The sequence below is a fragment of the Capricornis sumatraensis genome, chromosome 2 (genome assembly GCF_032405125.1).
Source record: "Capricornis sumatraensis isolate serow.1 chromosome 2, serow.2, whole genome shotgun sequence".
NCBI classification, from domain to species: domain Eukaryota; kingdom Metazoa; phylum Chordata; class Mammalia; order Artiodactyla; family Bovidae; genus Capricornis; species Capricornis sumatraensis.
Window position 1 is genome coordinate 29961058 of NC_091070.1, and position 25005 is coordinate 29986062.

Consider the following 25005-nt stretch of genomic DNA (forward strand, 5'->3'; position numbering starts at 1 on the left):
CCTAATGCTGAATTGTTTTGCTATCTATATTCCTGAAATACTTTATAAATAAATGCCCATACTACCTTCACATTAAATTATAATTTCATAATTATCTCCCCCTTTAGAATATGAACTTACTGAAAACAAAGATGATATATTCTCAGCAAGTAAATAATTCACAGAGAACAATATTTGCTGAGTTGAGCTGAAGTTCATAAAATAAACTATGAGGCTAGGTCCCAAACTTCACCAATATTTTCAAATGCAAAAGAACTACTCTTTGTCCAACATGATCAGGATCAGTAGTGGATTACTTTAAAAAGTCTGCCAAAGAGGTGAAACATATATACACACTCCTTGAACACTTTATTTTAACTTAAAGCATATGCACTAAGTGTACAATCACTCTCTAATGTAATAACACACAGTTAAGGTACAGTTTTTAATGGGAATTCTGCTTCCTTCTTGTATAAACCATAAGTGTTATCTATATTGTTCAGTTCCCATTTTTTTCAAGTGGACCAAGGACTTCAGAAATAGAATCCTTCTAAAGTTCTATAATTTTTCCAGTCTTACAAACTACTTAAATTAATTACAATTAAAAAGTACAGCTGGCATAAGAAGGTTTGATTACCTATGCAATCAACTTTATATTTAACTGAACTGGTAAGAGAAGTACAGAAGTATACTTAAAGACATCTTCTAATGGACAGGATATATTATGCACTGATTATGCTTCAATCATCAGTCAGTTCATGTTATAGAAGGACTGGGAAATATCAGTTACTCCAATAAGTCAACTAATTTGGTTAAGAGAGTGTCAACATACTGCAACTAAAGTTAGTCCTTCATGAATATACATATTAGCAGAATCACTTTCAAATTAAATATTCTGGGCTAGTTTCCTTATCCAGTAAAGAAAAAAATGACAGTACTGTAAGCCCTAATATTCAGATTTGCTCTTACCTGTCACTCCTACCTCCCACTTCTGGACATGATTTTACCTACAGGCCCTCACGTGGTTCATATCTCCAAATTAATTAATGTCACAGCAAAAAAAACAAAAATGTAGTTTTCAAAATCATGGCTCAACCAAAATCTTGTTCCAGAATCAAGATCCCATCTTCCCCTCCTTCTTGGTCTATCAGTTTATTTTATTTATCTTACCTGACTGCTTGGAATTGTGACCATGTATTCAACTTGCTCTGTGACGGCTATAATCTCCTCTCCCTTCACTGCCTGACTAGACTTTTGACTAGTCACATTACCTTTAGAATAAATGTAAGCTGATTGTCTTACTGCCTGTTGTCCAACTGCCTTCCTAAACCAAATATCTAAGTATAGCCAGATTCCTACATATCTGCACACTTGCCCATTTTTGCAGATTTGTTTTCAGTTCATCTTCTCAGTCTATATCCTAACTTTTCTACTTTACCTTAGCACTCCCAAATCTATCATCTTTTCAGCTAAAATCTATAGCCATTCAGGGTTGCTAAGATTATATACCAAGTACAATGAATACAATTAGAATAAAAAAGCAATGGTTCCAAGGCACTAAAAGATACCAGAAAAAAAGGCTAAATTATGTTCTGTAAGTGCTGCTCGCTATGATATAATAAATAAACTTAGGTATTTTAGAAAAGTTTCAATAATAGTCGAAATAAAAAGTTTTCAGATTTTCTCAGTTAATACAGAAATGAAAAGAATTAGAATACTCCATTCCTCAGAAATTTGAATTGTCTAAAAAATTTACCATATATAAATATTTTACAGAATAATAAATTTTATTATAATTCTATTTTAAGAAATAATGTGAGTATAGCTTGGCTCTCAGGTTTGAGAAAAGAATAAAAAGATAATTATTTAATTCTCTTGGTCTTGTTCTAATTTTCATCGTCGGTAACTCCTGTATTATTTTCAAACCTAGATTAAGTAATAATAATTATGGCAAGTTTAATTGATATTTAGCAATTTCAGACTTTGTAGCATCTCCAAAATCTTATTTAAGAAAGCAGAAACAGGAGGAACATATGTATACTTATGGCTGATGCATGTTGATGTATGGCAGAAACCAACACAATACTGCAAAACAATTATCCTTCAATTAAAAATAAATAAAATTTTAAATTAAAAAAAACAGAAACAATGCTTTCTTTTGATGAAAGCTTCTTTTAGACTAATCACAAGAGAAAGAATAAGCACTAAGATTACTCTACCTTCTGATTCTACAGTAACACTGAATAACAGAATGTCACTTCAACATTCAACTACTTCATAATATTTGCAAATTACTGCATGCACAGAAATCATAAATGATGAATAAACAACTTATGGCTTTAATCACCATGGATACAGACAATGGAAATTCTATTTTTTAAAACTGAGCATCTTCTCATTTATTCTAATACATCAACATACAGAAAATATATACACATATATATACCTTTCTTCCCAGCTATAAAGTAGTAGTACCTCTATTCATCATATTTTCCCTAAGACAAAATGTTCATTACTTAAGTATGTCTTTTAGGTACAATGGAAAGTGAAGAGGAGCTAAAAAGCCTCTTGATGAAAGTGAAAGAGGAGAGTGAAAAAGTTGGCTTAAAGCTCAACATTCAGAAAATGATGATCATGGCATCCAGTCGCATCACTTCATGGGAAATAGATAGGGAAACAGTGGAAACAGCGTCAGACTTTATTTTTTTGGCCTCCAAAATCACTGCAGATGGTGACTGCAGCCATGAAATTAAAAGACGCTTACTCCTTGGAAGAAAAGTGATGACCAACCTAGACAGTATATTCAAAAGCAGAGACATTACTTTGCCGACTAAGGTCCGTCTAGTCCAGGCTATGGTTTTTCCTGTGGTCATGTATGGACGTGAGAGTTGGACTGTGAAGAAGGCTGAGCACCAAAGAATTGATGCTTTTGAACTGTGGTGTTGGAGAAGACTCTTGAGAGTCTTCTCAAGGAGATCCAACCAGTCCATTCTGAAGGAGATCAACCCTGGGATTTCTTTGGAAACAATGATGCTAAAGCTGAAACTCCAGTACTTTGGCCACCTCATGAGAAGAGTTGACTCATTGGAAAAGACTTTGATGCTGGGAGGGATTGGGGGCAGGAGGAGAAGAGGACGACCAAGGATGAGATGGCTGGATGGCATCACGGACTCAATGAACGTGAGTCTGAGTGAACTCCGGGAGATGGTGATGGACAGGGAGGCCTGGCATGCTGCAATTCATGGGGTCGCAAAGAGTCGGACATGACTGAGCGACTGAACTGAACTGAAACATCAACTACCACAACAAAATTCGTCAGAGACTTTTATATGAGATATTCTCTTAGGCATCTAAAAGATAAAAGCATACAGGCTAGCATACCAAAATACAAGCATTAAATACATACCAATTTCTTCCACTTCTTCCAGGAAATCATTATATTCTCTTAGACTAGGGAAGTCTTCTTCCCTTTTATTGTATCTTTAAGAAGAAAAAGATGAACATATTACATATCACTTGCTTTTAATATCATCTAACTGGTTTGTTCTTACCTAATTCATACATGATAAATAAAAAAGAACTGCTTATGGTATAAAACAGTTTTCTTGACACCAGGTTTGTAACTAAACCAAGAATGTTGTTTTTAAATTCTTTTGACTACAGAGGAGTAGAGTAAAGAGATTGGTACAATATGTAAAATCCTAAGACAAGGGAAAAATAAAGAAATTAAAACACTGAAGAAATGGGAAATGAGCTGAAACAGGTCTATCATTGGAATATTTGGTTTTTTATATTGTTTACTTCTAATAAATAGATTCACTAATTTCCAGAAAGAGGACACCTTCCTATTTTTCATGACCATTATAATCTAAAGAATGCTAGATAAAGAAAATTTATAAACAATGTGGAACTTTTCTGGTGGCCCAAGAGTTAAGACTCTGTGCTTGCAATACAGAACGCACAGATCTGATCCCTGGTTGAGGAACTAAGATCTCACATGGCAAAAAAGAAAGGAAAAAATCTATAAATAATGTAAAGTGTCTGTCAAAAATTAGAAAATCAAAGGGCTTAATGATAAAAGATAAGAATCAAAGAGAACCTACCTATGGCTGATTTATGTTGATATATGGCAGAAACCAACACAACATGATAAACCAACTATCCTCCAGTTATAAATAAATAAATTTAAAATAAACAAAAAGAATCTAAGAGACTATCTCCAAGAAGTAATCCAAAAAATAAAAGAGTAACTTGGATTATTGATAAAGTACCCAGAAAGATGCTGCTAAAAAACCAGTGAACAAAGTTGAAATGTACACCACCTAGATAGACAGATATTAATTCTAACCATAACCTAAAAAGTAATAAGGTGGCTTACAGCAAAAGGAGAGATAAAATAAAATTTAAAACTATTAACAAAAAGTAAAAAATTAAATCATAAGAGAAAAGGAACACTAGAAATATTTCTGTACCCATATACACACAGAGAGATGTATGAAAATAAACTGTAGCTACCCTAATTTTCTCTAATAGCTTTCAATAACAGATGTTACCTCCTCGGGTCTTACCTAACATCACTAACTCACAATAATATTTACTCCCTAACTTCACAGCATTTTTCCGAATTTATAATCACATATATGCCAGCAAATTTCGAAAACTCAGCAATGGCCACAGGACTGGAAAAGGTCAGTTTTCATTCCAATCCCAAAGAAAGGCAATGCAAAAGGATGCTCAAACTACCGCACAATTGCACTCATCTCACATGCTAGTAAAGTAATGCTCAAAATTCTCCAAGCCAGGCTTCAGCAATATGTGAACCGTGAACTCCCTGATGTTCAAGCTGGTTTTAGAAAACGCAGAGGAACCAGAGATCAAATTGCCAACATCCACTGGATTATGGAAAAAGCAAGACAGTTCCAGAAAAACATCTATTTCTGCTTTATTGACTATGCCAAAGCCTTTGACTCTGTGGATCACAATAAACTGTGGAAAATTCTGAAAGAGATGGGAATACCAGACCACCTGACCTGCCTCTTGAGAAACCTATATGCAGGTCAAGAAGCAACCGTTAGAACTGGACATGGAACAACAGACTGGTTCCAAATAGGAAAAGGAGTACATCAAGGCTGTATATTGTCACCCTGCTTATTTAACTTCTATGCAGAGCACATCATGAGAAACGCTGGGCTGGAAGAAACACAAGCTGGCATCAAGATTGCCGGGAGAAATATCAATAACCTCTGATAGGCAGATGACACCACCCTTATGGCAGAAAGTGAAGAGGAGCTAAAAAGCCTCTTGATGAAAGTGAAAGAGGAGAGTGAAAAAGTTGGCTTAAAGCTCAACATTCAGAAAAGTAAGATCATGGCATCTGGTCCTATCAGTTCATGGGAAATAGATGGGGAAACAGTAGAAACAGTGTCAGACTTTACTTTGGGGGGCTCCAAAATCACTGCAGATGGTGACTGCAGCCATGAAATTAAGAGACGCTTACTCCTTGGAAGAAAATTATGAGCAACCTAGATAGCATATTCAAAAGCAGAGACATTACTTTGCCAACAAAGGTCCATCTAGTCAAGGCTATGTTTTTCCAGTGGTCATGTATGGATGGGAGAGTTGGAATGTGAAGAAGGCTGAGCACTGAAGAATTGATGCTTCTGAACTGTGGTGTTGGAGAAGACTCTTGAGAGTCCCTTGGACTGCAAGGAGATCCAACCAGTCCATTCTAAAGGAGATCAGCCCTAGGATTTCTTTGGAAGGAATGATGCTAAAGCTGAAGCTCCAGTACTTTGGCCACCCCATGAGAAGAGTTGACTCATTGGAAAAGACTCTGATGTTGGGAGGGATTGGGGGCAGGAGGAAAAGGGGATGACAGAGGATGAGATGGCTGGATGGCATCACCAACTCAATGGACGTGAATTTGAGTGAACTCCAGGAGATAGTGATGGACAAGGAGGCCTGGCGTGCTGCAAAACATGGGTCGCAAAGAGTCGGACATGACTGAGCGACTGAACTGAACTGATAATCACATATTTGTTTTGTTTGCCTATTTTAATGCTATCCAAGCCACTATACTGTAAGCATTACAAGAGAAAGCTATGTAGCTATTACACTCATTTCATATGTGTGTGTGTGTGCACGCAAGCATGCTCAGTCACTCAATCATGTCTGACTTCTTGCAACTCCATGGACTGTAGCCTGCCAGGCTCCTCTGTCCCTCGGACTTTCCAGGCAAGAATAGTGGGGATCTTCTCAACCCAGGGATCGAATCCAAGTCTCTTATGCCTCCTGTTCTGGCAGGCAGATTCTTCACCGCTACACTACCTGGGAAGCCATTTCATACTTAAGGCCTAATATGCATAACACTGTTTGCACAGAGTATGTTCTCAATACATATTTACTAATAAAATTAAAAAATAAATAAAGCAAATAAATTGTGAAGCCATGAATTCAGAAGGTTTACTCTTTGGGAGTTCTCTGGTGGCCTAGTAGTTAGGATTCTAGGCTTTCACTGCTGTGGCCCAGGTTCATTCCCTGGTCAAGAACTGAGGTTCTGCAAGCCACACAGAGCAGCTAAAAATAAGAAATAATTATTTTTCCATAAGAAAGATTTACTCTTCTCTAACAAAGGTTAGATAATATTATTGAGTTCTCAACTTAATAAATTTTTAACATTGAACAAATACATAGATCAATTCATACTTACTCACCAAAATGTCCACATTTCTACAAGTAAATAATTACATCAATTATAGAAATAACTGTCAAAATCTTTGTGAACTGAATCATTCAAGCATTAACACTTACATCTTTAGCACTTTTTTCCGAATCTCAACTTCCTTGTCAACAGTAGGATCTTCAAAGAGCTGTACCCTGAAGTTGCTCTTTCGAAGTGGAGTGCCACACTCAGGACAGTTTCCAGCTCCTCTCACAAAGAGTAAATCCACACAACTTTCACACCTGTAAGGAGAAAAATACAACATAACTTTTAAGCTAGTATTCCAATTGGCAATAAGTCTGTATGCAGTTTGCCTTTTTTCGGTTTTGGTATTTGTTTGAGGTTGGGAGAGGAGGCACAGGAAAATTAATCATTACTACCTAAAATTTTTATTGTAAACCTTTAGGAAAAAAGCTCATTTTCATTTAGAGCCTACTTCAGACATAGGTGATCCAAGGTTCACCAGTATAATCTTACAAATGAAAGAAATACACAAATTTTTGAAAACTGATTTAGGATCTAGGAGGATTCAGATAGCAGGATAGGGAGAAATCAAAGAGGCATATAAAAGAGCAGACTAGGATCAAGCCCACTTTCAGACCAGTATCACCCTCAGACCTGGCAGGGACCTGCACTTTAGAGAACCCTGCATACCATAATTACTAAAATAAAGACCTTTCCCCTACTTTCAGCCTTGTAAGGAAGTTCTTTAAAGTTCAGTAAGCAATTGAGTCAGTGGAAGTTACTCAAAAGGGAGAGAGGTGCTGGCTGAAGGAGGCCCCTCAGGCCAGAGGATAAAGAACTGAGACTGACCCCGTATATGTGCACAAAGGAGAAAAATCACCACAGCTTCTGCCTTGAAAAATCTCAGAAAAAGTGGCTACTTATAAAATTTTTAATCAGTTAAAACAGGCTGCCCTAAATCCACCAAATTGATTACCCAGGCAAGCCAAGTCTCCCAAATACCTGCATCCCTTCTTTCCTCTCTTCTTGGCTAGTACAATTTGGGGAAGAGCTTAGAACTTCTTAGAAGTCTTCAGTTTGAAAAGAAAGGAGTTGGCAAGGTTAACTCTCTGTAGGAGATTCCTGGGGGAACTGACAGTGTTGGTTCATATACTGTTTTAGAGGGGGTCCAGGTACCACCGAATCATCCCTGCCCAGCCAGCGCAGATCCATCCTACTAATCAGATTAACAAGTGAAAAGCTGACTAGGAGCAAGCAGCCACTTCAGCCTATGGGCCTTAAAGATAGAGGCTCCTGGGAACACAGGATGCAGTGTTGTAACTAAGAAGATGTCGCTTGATTTATAACTTTTAAACATTTAAACATACTGGTATGTAGTCCTCTAACTATAATACTGCCCAATACAGTATATAAGGGCCACACCAACCCTAATCATTCCTTTCTTAGCATTATTTGAAGTTATTTATTTATGTGTAACCTGCATTAGAATGGAAGGCAGGAATTTGACCTATCTTGTTCTACATCACCAAATATATACATATATAATACATATACAGAAGGAAAAAGACAAATTCTAATAAGTAAGGGAAAGGTTGATTTCTTCCAAATACGTGGTTCACTAATGGAAAGAATGATACAGAGAAATAAGAATATTTAAGGTTGGTTATTAGTAAAACACTAACATTGACCTTGGCATGTCTCTATATTAAAATGGGGTCAGGGAGAGACTCATCGAAAAATACAGGCAAAAACTCCCTAAAAGGGAGAACAGAGCTCATAGTCATCATTATTCAAGATCAACAAAACCCCAGAAAATTCACTTGAGATTAGGAAAATTGGGAGTGGTACATTTCTCCTAATTTTTGTGGTTGGAGCAAATTAAATCCAACTAGAGAAGCTGAAACTGAGCACACTTTAGAGTGTAGGCCCTATACATACCCTAATTTTGTCTTGAACCATTGTTATGAAACCCTTCATCAAAACCTCTGGGGTTGGGACACGTGGCTTTTTAAGGTTGGAGTTCATGTGTCTCCCTTTGCCTGGCAAAGTAATAAACCTACCCTTTTCTACTTCAAAAAAAAAGAAAAGAAAATGAGCACACTATATAACTACACTGATAAAGATGTTTATAGGCAAGGAGCTATCTGAAATACTCAAAATCATTGAGCTATTATACAGAAATTAATATTCCATATAGTATTTCAAGGTCTTGGAGAGTAGACCCATTCAATAATTCAGTTAATGAGATAATAAAAACACTTTAATATTTCTGAAAGTCATATTGTAATCTCAGACATATTATTTATTACCACAGTTAGTTCTACATCTCCAATTCTAATCTACATCATAAGGATTCTAATCTAAATCATAAAGATTTCAATAGCATTCAAAATATTTTAAATAATCTACGACCCATACAACTTTTCCCTTTCTGATTTTAGTTGTTAAAAGAACAAATAATTATTTTTTTAAGTTCAACTATAGAAGCATGTAGAGAAAAAACTCAAAGTGCTACTTCCTTGTCTTCTGCATCTTACTCCCTACACATTACATACAATTGTCAAGTTCAGCATTTATGCGGCCAGATATTGTTCTACACATTTACAAAATATGTATGTTCAAATTATATACATGAAAACTAATCTTATAAAAAAAGAAAAAAAAAAAACAGAAGAAAACATTCCTAATTGCTAGTTCACTTCATCTGGCAACACAGCAACCAAAAGACAGTTATGTGGGCAATCTTTTGCCTCCAAGAGTGCTAGGAACTTTTTCAAACAAAATCGTGTATTCTGCAGAACACAGGAAAATTTGCTGAAAAAGCCTAAATCCTTGGTTATTACCCATTCCCAAAGCCGTTTTTATGGTTTTCTTTTGTTTTTTAAAAAGCAGAATGGTGCCGGCCTTCTTTCCTCTCTGAAAAACTTATTTTTAGATTCTCTTTTCTATCAAGAATATTTAACCACTTATATTCCTCTGTCAAGATTTTCAATCAACTTGTTTCTTTACTTTTTCAAGAGCAAACAAGTCAATTAAAAATTCTGACAAAGAGTAGATACAAAAAACCTATAGCTAACATCATACTTAATGGTTGAGAAACTAGAAATTTTTTCAACTAAAATCAAATACAAAGCAAGACTATATCCTCGCATTACTCCTTTTCAACATGACACCAAAAGTTTCTGCTAATGTAGTAAGACAAGAAAAGGAAATAATGGACAGACAGATTGCAAAGAAAAACTCAGAGCGCTCTGCATACAGATGACAGGATTGTCTGTACAGAAAATCCAAATGAATCAACAAAGAAAAACCTCTTAGAACTAATAATCCATTATAATTACAGCAAGGTTGGAGAATACAATATACAAAAGACTACTGCTATGCTATATACCCCAGCAATGAAAAAGTACAATCTGAAATTAAAAACAGTATCATTTATGTTCCAGTTCCACTTCAGTCGCTAAATCATGTCTGACTCTTTGCAACCCCATGAACCGCAGCAGCCAGGCCTCCCTGTCCATTACTAACTCCCTAAGTCTACCCAAACCCATGTGCATTGAGTTGGTGATGCCATCCAACCATCTCATCCTCTGTCGTCCCCTTCTCCTCCTGCCCTCAGTCTTTTCCAGCATCAGGGTCTTTTCAAATGAGTCAGCTCTTCGCATCAGGTGGCCAAAGAGTTTCAGCTTCAACATCAGTCCTTCTAATGAACACCCAAGACTGATCTCCTTTAGGATGGATTGGTTGGATCTCCTTGCAGTCCAAGGGACTCTCAAGAATCTTTTTCAACACCACATTTTAAAAGCATCCATTCTTCGGCACTCAGCTGTCTTTAAATAGTCCAACTCTCACATCCATAAATGACTACTGGAAAAACCGTAGCCTTGACTAGACAGGCCTTTGTTGACCAAGTAATGTCTCTGCTTTTGAATATGCTGTCTAGGTTGGTCATAACTTTCCTTCCAAGGAGTAAGCATCTTTTAATTTCATGGCTGCAGTCACCATCTGCAGTGATTCTACAGCCCAGAAAAATAAAGTCAGCCACTGTTCCCAGTGTTTCTCCATCTATTTGCCATGTAGTGATGGGACCAGATGCCATGATCTTACTTTTCTGAATGTTGAGCTTTAAGCCAACTTTTTCATTCTCCTCTTTCACTTTCATCAAGAGGTGCTTTAGTTCCGCTTTGCTTTCTGCCATAAGGGTGGTGTCATCTGCATATCTGAGGTTATTGATATTTCTCCTGGCAATCTTGATTCCAGCTTGTGCTTCTTCCAGCCCAGCATTTCTCATGATGTACTCTGCATAGAAGTTAAATAAGTAGGGTGACAATATATAGCCTTGACGTATTCCTTTTCCTATTTGGAACCAGTCTGTTGTTCCATGTCCAGTTCTAACTGTTGCTTCCTGACCTGCATACAGGTTGCTCAAGTGGCAGATCAGATGGTCTGGTATTCCCATCTCTTTCAGAATTTTCCACAGTTTATTGTGATCCACACAGTCAAAGGCTTTGGCATAGTCAAAGCAGAAACAGATGTTTTTCTGGAACTCTCTTGCTTTTTCCATGATCCAGCGGATGTTGGCAATTTGATCTCTGGTTCCTCTGTGTTTTCTAAAACCAGCTTGAACATCTACTCATAACTACAATAATCAAGACAGTGTGGTACTGGTTAAAGAACAGAGGAATAGACCAATGGAACAAAATAGCCCAGAAGTAGACCCACATAAATAGAGTCAGCTGATCTTCGTAAAAGAGCAAAGGCAGTACAACGAAGCAAAAATAAGTCTCTTCAACAAACTGGACATCCACATGGAAAAAAAATTAATCTATACATGAACCTTCAGTTCAGTTGCTCAGTCGTGTCCGACTCTTTGCGACCCCATGAACCACAGCATGCCAGGCCTCCCTGTCCATCACCAACTCCCGGAGTCCACCCAAACCCATGTCCACTGAGCCTTACATCCTTAAAAAATTAACTCCAAGCTTAACTTGCAGGCCTAAATGAAAATGCAAAATTATAAAACTCCTAGAGTATAACACAGGATAAAAGCTATATGACTTTGGGTTTGGTGACTTTATTGATACAACACCAAAGGCATGATCCATGAATGATATAATTGATTAGCTAGATTTTTTTTTTAATTTAAAACTTCTGCTCTGCTAAAGACGATGTCAAGAGAGAAACTAAAAATAAAAAACACCTGACAAAGGACTGTTATCTAAAATACATGGGGGAAAAAATTCTTAAAAAGTGGACCAAAAACCTTAACAGACAACGCACTAAAGAAGATACAGAAGATACAGGCATACCTCATTTTATAGAGCTCTGCTTTATTTCACTTTGCAGATACTATGCTTTTTACAAATTGACGCTTTGTGGCAACTCTGCATTGTCAGATGATAGCTAACATTTTTTAGTAATAGAGTACTTTTTAATTAGGGTATGTACTATTTTAGACATATTGCTACTATGCACTTAACAGACGACAATGCAGGGTAAACATAACTTTTATATGCATATTGGGAAACCAAAAAATTATCATGACTCATTTTATTACAATATTTACTTCATTGCAGTGGTCTGGAACTGAACCCACAATATAGCCAAGGTATGCCTATATACAGATGGCAAATAATACATGAAAAGATATTCCACATGACATGGCATAAAAGAAATGCAAATTAAAATAACAATGAAATATACACTAATACCTATTATTATAAAATAGCCAAAATGCAATACTCTGACAACACCAAATGTTGATAAACATATGGTGGAACAGGCACTCTCATACACTGCTGGTGGGAATACAAAATGGTACAGTCACTTTGGAAGACAGTTTGATGGTTACTTATAAAACAAAGCATGTTCTAACCATACAGTTCAGCCATTATACTCCCTGGTATTTAATCAAAAAAGGTGAAAATTGCATTCACACAAACACCTGCACAGATGTTTATAGAATCTTTGTTCATAATTGCCAAAACTGGAACAAAACCAAGATGTCCCTCAATAGATAAATGGATACACAAACTATGATATATACAGACAACAGAATATTATTCAGCACTAAAAACAAATGAACTATGAAGCTATGAGAAGACATGAGAGAAACTTAAATGTATATTACTAAAGGAAAGAAACCAATTAGAAAAGCCTACATAGATTCCATCTATAAGACATCTTAGAAAAGCCAAAATTATGGAGACAATACACTTGATCTTAGCCAAAAGGCTGAAATGCAATTACGGAGACAATCAAAACAACATGGGTTGTGGTGGAGGAGACAATAATTTTAGAGCAGTGAAAATACTTTATGGTATTATAATGATGAACATATGCCATTATACTTTTGTCCAAGCCCACAGAATGTACAACACCAAGAGTGAATCCTAAGTAAACTATGGACTTTGAGTGATAATGATGTGTCAATATAGGTTCATCCTTGGTTTAAAAAATAAAATGGACAATTCTGATGAGTGATGTTGACAATGGGTATTTGAGAAATCTCTGTACCTTCCTCTCGATTTTGTTGTAAATTTAAAATTGCTCCTAACAGTATGAAAACAATAATGTCATTTTGGTTTTGTCTTTAAAAGAAAAGTGTTATCAATGTTTGCTCAATGTCTATTAACATTTCATTTAGTCATTTTCAGTTTAGTCGCTCTGTCATGTCCAACTCTTTGCAACCCCATGGACGGCAGCACACCAGGCTTCCCTGGCCATCACCAACTCCCAGAGCTTGCTCAAACTCATGTACATCAAGTCGATGATGTCATCCAACCATCTCATCCTCTATCGTCCCCTTCTCCTTCCACCTTCATTCTTTCCCAGCATCAGAGTCTTTTCCAAGGAGTCAGTTCTTCGCATCAGGTGGCCAAAGTATTGGAGTTTCAGCTCCAGCATCAGTCCTTCCAATGAATATTCAGGACGGATCTCCTTTAGCATTCACTGGTTTGATCTCCTTGCAGTCCAAGGGACTTTCAAGAGTCTTCTCCAACACCACAGTTCAAAAGCATCAATTCTTCTGTGCTCAGCTTTCTTTACAGTCCAACTCTCACATCCACATGTGACTACTGCACCATAGCCTTGACTAGATGGACCTTTGTTGACAAAGTAATGTCTCTCCTTCTTAATATGCTATCTAGGTTCGTCATAACTTTTCTTCCATTGAGCAAGCATCTTTTAATTTCATAGCTACAGGCACCATCTGAAGTGATTCTGGAGCCCAAGAAAACAAAGTCTGTCACTGTTTCCATTGTTTCTCCATCTATTTGCCATGCAGTGATGGGACCAGATGCCATGATCTTCGTTTTTTGAATGCTGAGTTTTAAGCCAACATTTTCACTCTCCTCTTTCACTTTCATCAAGAGGCTCTTTAGTTTCTCCTCATTTTCTGCCATAAGCGTGGGGTCATCTGCCTATCTGAGGTTACTGATACTTCTCCCAGCAATCCTGATTCCAATTTGTGCTTCATCCAGCCAGCATGTCTCATGATGTACTCTGCATATGGTTAAGTAAGCAGGGTAACAATATACAGCCTTGACGTACTCCTTTCCCAATTTGGAACCAGTCTGTTGTTCCATGTCCAGTTCTAACTGTTGCTTCCTGACCTGCATACAGATTTCTCAAGAGGCAGGTCAGGTGGTCTGGTATTTCCACCTCTTTCAGAATCTTCCACAGTTTATTGTGGTCCACAGAGTCAAAGGCTTTGGCATAGTCAATAAAGCAGAAATAGATGTGTTTCTGGAACTCTCTTTCTTTTTTGATGATCCAACGGATGTTGGCAATTTGATCTCTGGTTCCTCTGCCTTTTCTAAAACCAGCTTGAACGTCTGGAAGTTCACAGTTCACGTACTGTTGAAGCCTGACTTGAAGAATTTTAAGCATTACTTTGCTAGCGTGTGAGATGAGTGCAATTGTGCAGTTGTCTGAACATTCTTTGGCACTGCCTTTCTTTGGGAATGGAATGAAAACTGACCTTTTCCAGTCCTGTGGCCACTGGTGAGTTTTCCAAATTTGCTGGCATATTGAGTGCAGCACTTCACAGCATCATCTTTAAGGATTTGAAATAGCTCACCTGGAATTCCATCACCTCCACTAGTTTTGTTCATAGTGATGTTTCCTAAGGCCCACTTGACTTGGCATTCCAGGATGACTGGCTCTAGGAGAGTGATCACACCGTCATAGATACCTGGGTCATGAAGATCCTTTTTGTATAGTTCTTCTGTGTATTCTTGCCACCTATTCTTAGTATCTTCTTGTTTTAGGTCTATACCGTTTCTGTCTTTTATTGATCCCATCTTTGCATGAAATGTTCCCTTGGTGTCTCTGATTTTCTTGAAGAGATCTCTAGTCTTTCCCATCCTATTGTTTTCCTCTATTTCTTTGCACTGATCACTGAGGAAGGCTTTCTTATCTCTCCTCGCTATTCTCTGGAACTCTGGATTCAAAATTTAGTCATTTTGAAGTGAAGTCGCTCAGTCGTGTCTGTCTTTGCGACCTCATGAACTGTAACTACCAGGCTCCTCTGTCCATGGGATTTTCCAGGCAATAGTACTGGAGTGGATTGCCATTTCCTTCTCCAGGGGATCTTCCCAACCCAGGGATTGAACCCGGGTCTTCCCGCACTGTAGACAGACACTTTACCGTCTGAGCCACCAGGGAAAATATCCAATAAACATTAAGGAAAATCAATTAATAAAATAATAGACAAGCTTGAGACTTGTTACCCAGATTGCTTTAAAACCTACCTCCTTCAATTGCCTTAACCATAAAAGCAATACTAATCCATAAATTAACTTTCTTCTAGAAATGTTACTCAAAAATGTGAGGACATATGTGAATCCACTGTGAAAAAGTACTTATATCTCCTCAGATCATGCCATGGAAATTTTTTTATTCTAGAATGCATTTCCTTAAGTGATAAATCTCGTATTTACCACATAAAGTTAGTTTTCTTACCAAAGACAACTTTAGAACACACTTCTTCAAAAAGATAAAGTATCACTGACCACACAAAAATTATTTTAAGTGACGTACTAAAGACATGATGATATAATTAAACTCCACTTTGGCAATCCTAAGACTTAGGTTGCCATCCAAGCTCTGTCTCTCACAATATGATGAACTCTGAGGAAGTCAAATTCTGTTTTATATTTAAGGTTTTTCCCAGTTTGATAATTCTAAATACCTTGGAGTGTTACACAAATTGTTAATTAGTTTCCAAAGAGAAATAAATGTGTTTTCTCTCAATATAACTGATGTTTATCAGTTTAAATTTTACATTATTGTTGTTGTTCCGTCACTTAAGTCATGTCCAACTCCGTAACCCATGAAGCCCGCCAAACTCCTCTGTCCATGGGATTTCCCAGGCAAGAATACTGGAGTAGTATTTCCTTCTCCATTAAATTTTCCATATCACCTACAATTACAAACTTTATCTATAGCACAGACTTTTCCTTAATACTTTAATTCCACCAAGAATATTGTAACCATGGGAATTCCCTGATGGTACAGTTGTTAGTACTCCATGCTTACAGTGCCAAGGACCTAGGTTTGATTTCTAGTCAGGGAACTAAGATCCCACAAACCACACACATAACAAAGGGGGAAAAAAAGAACATTATAACCTATAATATTATATTTAAGGATGTGATATAGAAGGTTCTATGACAAATGGAATTAGTAATACAAGGCATAAGAAGACACAGATTCCCCAGGATCTCTTCAAAAGTTTATATAATTATGTATAATTTAATATATACTATAAACTCTAAAAGTTTATAGCATTTTGCCCCAAAAATATATATTTTCAGCATTTGAAAAAATTGGTTCAATGGTTTTAAAAGCACATATTTTAAAACATATATACATACAAACACATAAATGTATGCACAAAAATATATACAGGTATACAGAGGAAGAGAGGGTCCTTTAGAGCAGTGGTCCCCAACCTTTTTGGCACCAGGGACCAGCTTCATGGAAGACAATTTTCCATGGACTGAGGGGAGAGGGGAATGGTTTTGAGATGAATCAAGAGCATTACACTTATTGTGTACTTTATTTCTATTATTTATCTTTATATTATACTGTACACTTTATTTCTATTATTAATCTTTATTTCTATTACACTGCGATATATAATGAAATAATTATACACCATATTGTAGAATTGGATCATCAGGCGTTAGATTCTCATAAGGAGTATGCAACCTAGATTCCTTATGTGCACAGTTCATAGTAGGGTTCACACTCCTATTAATACAGTAATCTAATGCTGCAAGTGATCTGACAGGAAGGGGAGCTCAGGTGGTAATGTGAGCGATGGGGAGCAGCTGTAAATATAGATGAAGCTTCGCTCACTCACCCATCATTCATCTCCTGCTGTGTGGCCCAGCTCCTAACAAGCCAAGGCTTAACGTTTAACCAAGTTCTTACAGTATTCCCTACGGGACAGTTTCAGCTCCAGAAACAACGATCTCTAAGTCCAAAAAACCCAAAGTTACATGGATGTAAAACACAAATTCCCGAAGTAATGACTGGGTATACCACTAAGTGAAGCCACTCCCACTTCCATCCCTTGGTTCTAGGACAGATGTATTTTACGTACTGTTTTTTAGTTGCAAGTCCTGTCTGACTCTTTGTGACCCCATGGACTATAGCCAGCCAGATTCCTCTGTCCATGGAATATCCCAGGCAAGAATACTGGAGTGGGCTGCCATTTCCTTCTCCAGGGATTTTCCCAACCTAGGGATTGAACCCATGTCCCCTGCACTGGCAGGTGGACTCTTTACCACTAAGCCACCAGATAAGCCCATTTTACCTATTAGGGATTCTCAAAATAATGGTCATACCCATATAAATATTTATGGTACAGAAAGCATTCTGGAGGATTGGTGCCCACCCTTTTAGAGCTTCATCTCCAATCCAGCATCTTAGTTGCATGTATGAGCCCATTATGAGCTTCCCTGGTGGCTCAGACAATAAAGCGTCTGACTGCAATGCAGGAGACCTGGATTCGATCCCTGGGTCGGGAAGATCCCTTGGAGAAGGAAATGGCAACCCATTCCAGTATTCTTGCCTAGAGAATCCCATGGACGGAGAAGCCTGGTAGTCTACAGTCTATGGGGGCGCAAAGAGTCGGACACGACTGAGTGACTTCACTCATTCACTCACCAATCTAGAGTACAAGTGGAGCAGTTAGTGTTAAGATCAATGATTTCATGAACTTTCGTGAAAACGTCACATATCTTTTCCAATAGATTGGGACTCTTGGTAAGAGAAAATGGTGCTCAAGATACCATACTGGTAAATTAAACACTGTGCTAAGTGTTCAGATAGCGGTGCTGGCCACAGCCTTAGAAGTATGGAAAGCATACCTCTATTCAGAATGTTGCTTCCCTTGTGGCTCAGCTGGTAAAGAATCCACCTGCAATGAGGGTTGGGTTCAATCCCTGGGTTGGGAAGATTCCCCTGGAGAAGAGAAAGGCTACCCACTCCAGTATTCTGGCCTAGTGAATTCTGAGGACTGTATAGTCCATGGGGTCTCAAAGAGTTCGACACGACTGATTAACTTTCACTACTACATTTAGAATGTTTGTTAACCCCAAACTAAATGAATTGCTTTCCCTCCCAGGCCAAGGGAAGGTAGTTTTAGAGGCTGGTGCTTGACATTTCACACTATGATAGCCTTTACCCCACTGGTCAAGGAATCAATTTAGATGTTCGAGCAAATACCATGTATGTCTATTCCAATTATACATCTGAGGACTGAAGAAATGACTACTAGATGAGAACACAGACCCACTGTGAACTAAATCTGAGTCAGTGAAAGTGAAAGTGAACGTCACTCAGTCGTGTCCAACTCTTTGTGACCCCATGGACTATACGGTCCATGGAATTCTCCAGGCCAAAATACGGGAGTGGGTAGCCTTTCCCTTCTCCAGGGGATCTTCCAACCCAGGGATCGAACCCAGATCTCCCACATTGCAGGGGGATTCTTTACCAGCTGAGTCACCAGGGAAACCCAAGAATTTTGGAGTGGGTAGCCTATCCCTTCTCCAGTGGATCTTCCCAGCCCAGGAATCAAACCAGGGTCTCCTGCATTGCAGGCAGATTCTTTACCAATTGAGCTACGAGTGAAGCCCTAAATCTGAGTCAAAATGCTATTTATTATAATATTAGGTGATAATAATAAATATGACTCTCATGCACCCCTATTCTAATAAAAGGATTACTTTTAGTCTCCACCTGTCAATTGTCAATTCACATCCTGTGGTCAATAATCACAGGTTTGCAGCCAAAAACTGAATCACTGAAGGTGTTTGGGCAGAGCAAGCTTGGAGCAGTAATTGGGCTAAACGATAACTCAAGATCTTATAAAGGATCAAAACCTCAATACCACCAGCTCAGGCCCAGCAAAGACCTGAGGCCTGTCCAGTATTCCTTGGACTGCTGTTAAAAGAATGAATTCTCAGATTTCTCTGGACTTGTCCAGAACCCAGCCCATTAAGTTCAGTAGAGTAGATACAATCATGAAATGACTTTCCTTTCATGACTTTTCATGAAATGACTTTCCTTCCTTCAGAGGATCTTCCTAACCCAGGGATCAAAACCAGATCTCCTGCATTGCAGACGAATTCTTTACCAGCTGAGCCACAAGGGAAGCCCATTGGGTGTAGAAGTAACCATAATGTTTTCCCAACATTTATTATGGAATGAGAATGAGGGGGAAAAAACAAAAAAAGGGACTTCACCAGGGGAATCAAAAATCCTACATAAAACTAAAGAATAACAGTTATAAATAAAAGGCTTTAAAGTATGCATAAAATACATGACTTTAGGTAAAATACCTTTATCTGGATCACTCGACCTCCATCAAAATTAAAAATACATTAAAAAAAAAATCTAAGCAACTGGCAAACCTATCTTTAAATACATAATCTTATATACAGAGTATCAAAAATGAGATTATATAAACTTTATAAATCTAGAGAGCTAATTTACTAAAGCTTTTCGTAGGAACATTGCTACTTCCTCAACTACCCAGATTAATTTCTTAGAACACTATACAACTTCTAAACTGTCTCAAATGTAAGTACACCATTTTTCCCCATTACAAACACACACACTCCATTCTCATATTCTCCACGTCGCCCTCTGTGCCCATATATGGTGAATGATATACAGTATTTCCAATATGTATGCATATTATCCAAACACTTCAGCCAGTGTCATACTAGTTATAAATTCCACCATCTTTAATCTCATTTATGGACTCTACTAACTGCAGCCACTCCTCTCTTTCTAAAACAGTTTTCTATATCCTACATATGGTCGTCCTGTTTAGCACTATTCCTATCATCATTTTTGCATCTTGAAAATTCTCATAAATGAGCCAGTCATTATCCTAGGCACTTAATTCCATGACTTCCTTAACCCCAATGATCTCTTGCCCCATCACACCAGTCACCCACCCTCACACCTTCAAACTCAATCTTGTCAGTATCAGTAGATACATCTCTGGATTCTCTATTTCTAGCATCCAGTTATCTAAACACCTCTTCTCTTTTCAGATGTGCTAAGTTGCTTCAGTCTTGTCCAGTTCTTTGCAACCCTATGGACTGCAGCCTGGCAGGCTCCTGTGGCCATGGATTCTCCAGACAAGAATACCGGAGTGGGTTGTCATTTCCTCCTCCAGGGGATCTTCCTGACTTAAGAGAGCGAACCTGCATCTCTTGTGTCTCCTGCAATGGCAGGTAGGTTCTTTACCACTAGCACTACCTGAGAAGCCCTCTCCTTTCAGATGACCTGCACTAAGCACCATCACTCTGTCCTCTGACCACACAAGGACCTTCCCACTGACATTACTGCTCTTCCCTGTTCATCACCCCCTCAAGGTCCTAAATTACACAAGCTTAGATTTCAGCATCTAGTATTATAAGCAATCCTTTGCAAATACACTTAACTCACTTGCCCCCTCTCCTCTATTATACTCCTTATCCATTTGTTATTAAACCCATCTATCCACCAGTCCATGCCTGTAACTGAGCTGGCTGAATTTTGCTGGAGAAACCATCATCCTTACAGACTGAATTCACTTTAAAGTTATTACCACAGATTTCTGATAACCACTCAACACTTCCAGACATTCCTTCTACACTTTCTAAGTAAATTCATTTTCCCAAACTGAGAGAACTATTTCATACTTTCTCTTCTCGCCTCAGACTTCCAACACTTTCTAGTCTCACCTCATTCACAGCCGGTGTCTTGGCCTCATACTATATTAATATGGGATGTGGTCAGACAAAAATCACCTCATTTCTAATCACTAATTCTATCAACCCAATTGCTTCTATATTATCTTTATACACTACCTGCATGCCTTTAAAGTGAAAAAAAAGTATTCTTGCTCTTATCTAGGGCCAGCCTCTTCCCTTCTCTTGTGCCTCTCATTCCCAATCTCTACTCAAGTACTTTCATTCTGCAATTTTTCCCTTATTCTCCTGCATTATGAACTTATACGTCTCCTGAATCACTTCTACTGGAATATAAACACATCTCAGTACCAACAACCATTTTAAAACACACACACACACACACACACACACACCTTTTACTTTACATTGCTTTCCAGTTACCACCCAATTTCTCTGCTCCCATTCACAGCAAAGTTCCTGAAGCAAGAGTTGTCTAGAATTCTGTCTTCACTGCCTCATCTCTCATTCTCTAACTCATTCCAATTCATCTTTTATTCCTGACTTTACACTGAAATATTTCTCAAGAATCTCACCAATGTCCTCATTCTTGCCAGAGCCAATAATTAACAGAGAATTCTCTGCCCGTAACCTACACTACCTCCTAGCAACATTAACACAACTGACCACTTCCTCCACCTGGAACATTATATTCTCTAGGCTTCGGTGACCTCACACTTATCTGATTTTCCTCTTGCCTACCTGCTCTTTTTCCTTTGTTTTGCTGGCTCCTTGTCCTCTACAAGACATCTAAAAGTGCCCAAAGTTATGTCCTGGGCACTCTTTCCTATAACTGATCACATATATACAAACTGGCTTTAACTATGACTCTCAGAATTAGACTACAGCCCTGACCTCATTCTTAAGCTCCAGACACCAGTTCTATTACTAATCAACAACCACTCGGACATCTAGCGTTATCTCAAAAGTAACCGTGTAAAACAGAATTCTTGTTTCCTTCACCCTGCTCTACCTGCTTCTCCCACAACTATTAGTACTTCAATAAATGTCACCACCACCTAACCAGTTGCTCAATCCAAAAACCTAGAAGGTGTCCTTCATTTCTTTCTTCATAATTCCTCACATTTAACTGATTTCAAGATCAACTGACTCCACCCAAAAAATACACGCTAAAATACATTCACTTTTTGTCATCCCCACTACTACAAGCTACTGTCACTTACCATCTGAAGTAATGCTACAGATTCCCAACCGCTCTCCTTGATTCTACTATGGCCCCCAACCCACATTCATCACCTTCCCCCAAATTCATCTCTATAGAATTAAATTAGAAATTAGAAATTAGCTCATTTCACTCACTTGTTCATGATGGAAGAGCATAAAGTAAACGTGTTACCAGAGCCCTGAAGACTCTTCATAATCTGACCTCAACCTAAATCTCCAGTTTCATGTCCTACCGATTTAAAACCCAACTTCTTTCTGTCCTTTCAACATGGCCAGAAACTCTCTTCCCCCCAATTTTCCTATGGATGTCTCTTCTCAGCATTCAAGTCTCAAAAAAAAAAGTCTCAACACCAAATGTCATGTTTTCACAATGATTCTTACTGAAAAACTGTCCCTATGCTTATCCAGGACTAGTCCTTTATTTGTGCCATAATATAATCAAAATTCTTATTAGAAACTGACCTCTCCGATATTTTGAAAGATCTTATCTAACAATATCTCCTCTTTAGAGATGTCTTCTTAGGGTTTCCCTGGTGATCCAGTGGTTAAGAATCCACCTGCCAATGCAAGGGACACGGGTTCCATCCCTGCTCCGGGAAGATGCCACATACCATGGGGCAACGAGGCCCCCACCCCACAACTACTGAGCCCACACTTGAGCCTGTGCTCGAGACCACAAGCTGCAAATACTGAAGCCCACAGACCTGCAACCTGAGCTCCACAAAAAGAGAAGCCACTGCTTCCCGCAACTAGAGAAAGACCACATGTGGCAATGAAGACCCACCACAGCCAAAAAAAATTAAAACATAAATTAATTAACTAATAGAGATGCCTTCTTTACCACATCTATAAGACATCTAAAAGTTGAAATACCTGGAGTTATATCCTAAGCACTCTTCTTCCTCCATAAATGATGACATGTAGTACAAACGGCTTTAACTATGACTCAACTAGATTTCAGGTGTTCTCCTATGATCACCCACTTCAATGATACGGACAAATGGAATTAGCAGCAGTTTTTCTACAATTCCTACTTTTCCTGATTTCCTGAAATAAAGCATTTGCCCCTTCCTTGCTGCTTCAGTCCTTCTAGCTGGTTTGCAGGTCTACAATTGCTCATATTAATTTCCTAGTGGCTTAAAATATCTAGGGTGTTTTGTTTTCCTGACTAAACCCCAATTGATACACATCCTATTCTTTATAGCCCACTTATCAAAATCAATAATTTCTTATTTGTTAACTACGTTTAATATCTGTCTCTCCTGCCAGGGTATTCAACAAGAACAGTATAACATTTGTTATACTCATTACTGAATCTCAAGCTGTGTGTTTCACAACAAATATTGGTTGAATGAATGTAACACCTTGGTACAATAAAGTTCCACTCACTACATCAAACATAACAGCTCCAACTCTCAAAGTTCCTCTACTGTCTACCACAATTTAACCCCATTAAAAACAACACCTCTTGAATTTTGCCTTCTCTTCATCTGCTTATTCAGCCACCTCAGGGGTTTGGAATCACTCTTTTCAACCTAGCACCTGGTACTTCACATTCTGCACTAGAATACAATCAAGAACTCTCAAGTTGCCTTTTTACTTTTAGAATGTCTCATTTGTGATTAACATGAAATGAGATTATCTCTATGATGAAACTAATAGTGCAATCTGATTTTTTGATCTAAATATCTGCTACTGCTGCTGCTGCTAAGTCGCTTCAGTCGTGTCCGACTCTGTGCGACCCCATAGACGGCAACCCACGAGGCTCCCCCGTCCTTGGGATTCTCCAGGCAAGAACACTGCAGTAGGTTGCCATTTCCTTCTCCAATGCATGAAAGTGAAAAGTGAAAGTGAAGTCGCTCTGTCGTGTCCGACTCTTAGCGACCCCACAGACTACAGCCCACCAGGCTCCTCCGTCCACGGGATTCTCCAGGCAAGAGTACTGGAGTGGGGTGCCATCGCCTTCTCCGGATCTAAATATCTAGTTTTGATATTAAATTATCTAATTAGTATCCTGTTATAAAACTCATATAATTAAAACTAATATTAGATCCCCTAAAACGTGTTAATTCATGTAGACAAGTGTTCAACAAGACAAAATAAAACTGGTTAGCATAAATGAGAGCAAGTATAAAATCGCTCTCCATTTTTGTTTAGTTTCATAGAAAATTTCTATTCATTCAGAAAACAAAAATACTTGAGGAAAATCTATATGCCATAATGGCATTTATTTTGTTGCCAAATTCAAATTCATTTAATAAATATTCATCATGTGACAGGCACTGTTGATTAACACTGGGGATGCCTCAGTGAGCAAAATAAAGATGCCTGCCCTCATGGAGTTTATCAAAGGGCCTGGAAAGAGATCATGTAAGACAGGAAAGACTACACATAAGGACTCTGGATTCTACTTGCATGAAATGGAAGATACTGCAGAGTTTAGGGCAGAGAAGCAACATAATACTTATTTAAAGTATCATTCTGGCTGCTGTGTGGAAATAGACAAAAGGGGCACGAGCAAAACCAGATAAACTAGGTCATGGGCTAGTATTATAACCCAAACAAGAGCTAAAGGTACTCAAACCAACATGACAGCAATAAAAATGGAGCAGAAAGTGGTCAGATTCTCACCTTAAACACATGTTAACAGAGGGGGAGCCAGAAACTACCAAGAAGCATGAAAAGATGAACAATCAAGGAAACACACTGCATAATCAAAGTAAAACACCATTTCACATCTAAAAGTTTTTAGAAATTTTAAAGTTTGACAATATCAAATGTTGGCAAAGATATAAAAAACCAGATTTTCACACAGCCTATAGGCGAGTAGACTATATAGTCTCTTTGGAGAACAATTTGGCATTTCTTAGTAAAATTTAGCATGTACATGCTTAATTA

General features: G+C 38.1%; 1 protein-coding gene across 2 annotated transcripts in view; it reads right to left on the reverse strand.

The window, feature by feature from the left end:
- The window catches only part of MNAT1 (MNAT1 component of CDK activating kinase), a 215615-nt gene that overhangs the window by 157017 nt on the left and 33593 nt on the right, over positions 1–25005 (reverse strand). For both annotated transcript variants that reach the window (XM_068965440.1, XM_068965439.1), the window contains exons 2-3: positions 6790–6942; positions 3386–3459 (exon numbers count right to left, since the gene is read on the reverse strand). In XM_068965440.1, coding sequence (XP_068821541.1) covers positions 3386–3459; positions 6790–6942 — 227 coding nt within the window. The remainder of the gene's footprint in view (positions 1–3385; positions 3460–6789; positions 6943–25005) is intronic.